The 3,900-nt window shown below is 31.3% G+C and overlaps 1 protein-coding gene across 1 annotated transcript; it reads right to left on the reverse strand.

Moving 5' to 3' along the window:
• Positions 1-1,703: 1,703 nt before the first annotated feature.
• LOC124930365 lies at positions 1,704-2,315 on the reverse strand. The gene has a single exon (XM_047470717.1). The coding sequence runs from the start codon at positions 2,313-2,315 to the stop codon at positions 1,704-1,706; it is 612 nt and encodes a 203-aa protein (XP_047326673.1).
• Positions 2,316-3,900: the final 1,585 nt, after the last annotated feature.

Consider the following 3,900-nt stretch of genomic DNA (forward strand, 5'->3'; position numbering starts at 1 on the left):
CCTTTTATAAAAATTGGGGATATCTTGAATCCAATTAGTTCAACTTCTAGAACATCAACGCGAGTTACTCCGATAATAGTAGTACCATAGATTTCACATGCAACTGTGACGAGGTGGTCATTGACCATGAACCTTAGTTTTTGTGTAGCATAGAGGTTAAAGTCTTAGTTTGATGAAACCATGGTCTTACCAAAATGAGATTGTACAATAGTTGCATATTTATATCACAAAAGTCAACTTCGAATGGTATGCTAGCTAATGAAATTGTGCTTTTCAAGCTACCATTATTTCTCGTCGTGAACTATCAAACCCTTTGACACACAGGTCAGAGGGAATAACTTATTCTTTAGGAATGCAAATTTTCTCGATAGTCCACCAAGGACATATGATAATTGTCGAACCATTGTCTATGAGGGTCATCTGAATTTTCTTGTCTTCCATTTGGATGGAGATGTAGAGGGCCTTGGCTTGGGTTGTTTCAGATGTTAGAAAATTATTGTCTTCGAAACCAAGCAATAACATAGTTATTGCAACTTCTAAACGGGTGTTAATTAGAGCGGTCAAATTTGGGTAGTCTATGACCCACTATTTTTAGTCCTTCCTGGGTGGCTTAGACTAGTTCGGTTTTCTTTTTATGCTAGTGGTTAATCATATTAACATATGGTTCGGTGTTGTTGATTAGATCCAACAACAACTTTGCGTCGAATATAACTTTGTTAGTAGTAGTGACTATGTTCGTTTGATGGACCGATAGTGGATTCTTTGTTATCTAGCTTTGCAATGATATTTTGGTCAATCAAGTCTTAGAAGAGGTGTTTAAGGACACTATAATTATGTGTCGAGTGACTTTTCACCTGATGATAGTTATACATAATTGGTAGATTTTATACATAAATTACGTTGTCTAAATATTTCATATGATAAACTACTAATGTCATAGTTTATATATAGTTGAACTACTTTATCAATTTATAATATAAACTACTTTTTTTCTTCATTAAATTATGTTATTTACTTGGTAAGATATTTTTAATAAATATTTTAATGAGAATTATTTCATCATCTTCAAAACAAGTTATATCTTGAAGCAGCTCTTTCTAATTCAAGTTCAATTTCTTGTACATAAACCATAAGACATGTTTTTATGTTTAACTTGATAAATCCATCATATCTTATTTTTTAAGTTAATTATTTTGAATACAAGATAACTCGAGGGTTAAATTGATAATTGTATGTTAAATTGAAGATATTGGGTATACTATCTAATTTTTTTGGAAAAAAAAAATTGGACAACGGATTAAGTATGTAGCCCATAAACACACTTAACAAAACACATAACTTATCGGAACTTAGGTTAATATCCACCTCGTTTTACCGCTAGGCTAGAAGAGGAATTATAAAATTTAATCTAATTTATCTACAAGATATATAGATGATGGTTCTTTTAGTTTTTGAGTGTTCTTAATAATTTCTATTTGATTTGTAATAGATTTTTACATGAGAGTTTCATATTTCTATATAGAAATTCCAACTTTGTACAAAAGTTTAAAATTGTTAAAAGAACATTGTGTCTACTTTCCTTTTCCAGCACTATACACTTCCATAACCATTTATGGAGAAAACCATTTGTGGAGAAAAATGAGTAAGGAAGTACAAGAAAAAAGAAGAAGCTATAATTCGACTGAGATCACCGCCGGGAACTATTATTCCCGGAGAAACCTCTGCTGCCTCGCAATAAAAGCCTCCACCGTCTGCCGGAATTCCTCGCCGTTCATTTCCTCCTCAGGACACTTAACCTTCCGGCAATTCTCAGTCGCCGACCGTCTCAACTGCCTGCCCGTCTTTTCTCCATCTATCCTCTTCGTTATTTTCTCGGATAAGCTCCTTTCAATCTTCCTCTCTTTCTTTTTTGGTATATCTTTAACTTTGACAATATCTAAACTGCTCTGTTTTTGTTCATTAAATCTCACATTTTTCACGCCGATTTTCACATACCCATGATAGAAATCTGTATCAATACTTTCATTCATATTTAAACTTGAAAAGAAACCGGATTTCATGAAGAGAACTGCGACGATGATATTTCCGATTAAAAAGACAATCCGAGGGCTAAGAATGACGCCGAAAAGTGATCGGAAGTAGTCGCCGGAGATTGTAAAGGTTGCCGGGATATGACTGGAGAAACTGGAAACGGCAAGGAGAAGGAGAATCATTTCGAAGAGACGGAAGAGAGCTTCGATCTTTTTCTGGGTTTGGTAACGGAAGATTGGATTAGACTTTTCGATATGGATGTTTGAGATTCCAAATGAATCCATTTGATTCAATTGTAAAAAAGTGGATTTATATGTAGAGATGAGTTGTTATCGATTTGCTCTGTTCTTGTTTGTTAATGAAATGGGAAAGAAGATGAGAAAGGTAAATTTATAGAGAGGCACTTTGATTGTGGAGAAAATTAATTATATTCTCTATGCTTTTTCTTTCATAATCTTTCCTTTTGTCACTTAGAATTGTATGCATAATGCATGTAGTTCTTTTAGTTATTTTAGGTTTCTTGTTTTGTTTTTTAATTTTAAGAATCTATCACAATTTATCATCTTAGTTTAATTATCCATCACTTTTATATAAAATGTTTTAGTGAGAATTTTTCTCGAAATTTTTAATATTTTAATTAAAATTCTTGTTACACAAACTAAGCTACCTACTAGTTTGAGGTAAGAATGTCTTAAGAATAGTGGATTTTTTTCCTTTAATAACTATTGATTAGCCCCTTTAAGCATCATTTGGATTCAATGAAAAATTAAAAATAGGATGACAAGTAGTGTCAATAGGAGACATAGATGAACGAAAAATTAGAGTTAAGAGAGTTTGAACATAATTTAAGGAAAAAAATTAGGAGGTCGTGTATTTATGTAAGAACAAAATTTCAAAAAAATAAATGCAAATACAAAGAATCGAAACTATAATATGCACCATTTATTTTCAAAATCACTAAACTACTATTATATGTTTTAAATGATTTGGATAAATAAATGTTGAGTAGATAATAAATATTTTTTTAACATGACTTCAACTCAATAACTCCTACATAGATCGGTCTACCTTAATTTAAAAGTGCTAATGAGCCATCATTTTTGTCATCTTCAAGTGAATCATTTGACCAAAACGCGACCCCATAAATTTTAATTGCAATACTCGATTAATATATATGTCTTGTTTATATTGTTATTTTCGTGACTTTGGCTTTGATTTATACTCGATTTCTTACAAACTCTAACGAAAATCTGTTTATTCTATTAGAAGATCTTAGAGAGCCTGAAGATGTTTGGCGCTCCCTTTCTACGTTGTTATGTGTAAGCAAGTCTATTTCATATATTCCTTGAAACTTAAAAAAGAAAAAGTCAAAACTTAAAGCCCTAATTTAAAGAGTTGATATCGTCGTCCAAAGCATAATGAGAGCTACCTCCCTTTCTCTCATTATAGTTTAAAATACTATTAAGTATGGATATCTTTAACGATTTTCAATTTTCTTCTTAACAATATATCATTGATAATCTTTTATGGTAAATGATTTGGAATTTTCTTAACCAAAATCTAAGTTAAAACCTACTTGGTTCTTCTTTGTACCTGTCCAAACTAAAACATAATAACAAAACAATCATTAGTCACTAACAACATCAAGATTCAACCTAACTGAAACCACCTTTTTCATTTTTGGATTTTTGAAAACATCATTAAATGATATATGATTTCATTCAAACACCCATAATATAACTTTGAGAACTTACTCACATACAACTAGAGCTTCATTCCAAGCCAAACCAAACGCATAAAAAAACAGAACCTTGAAGAAAAACAATATTTGGGCGTTTTTGTGTTTAATAGATTCAATCTATTTTAGAA

The sequence above is a fragment of the Impatiens glandulifera genome, chromosome 3 (genome assembly GCF_907164915.1).
Source record: "Impatiens glandulifera chromosome 3, dImpGla2.1, whole genome shotgun sequence".
Lineage (NCBI taxonomy): Eukaryota > Viridiplantae > Streptophyta > Magnoliopsida > Ericales > Balsaminaceae > Impatiens > Impatiens glandulifera.

Excerpts from the sequence above, each read along its gene's own strand:
- LOC124930365 (XM_047470717.1), bottom strand. The coding sequence starts at position 2,315 with ATGGATTCATTTGGAATCTCAAACATCCATATCGAAAAGTCTAATCCA.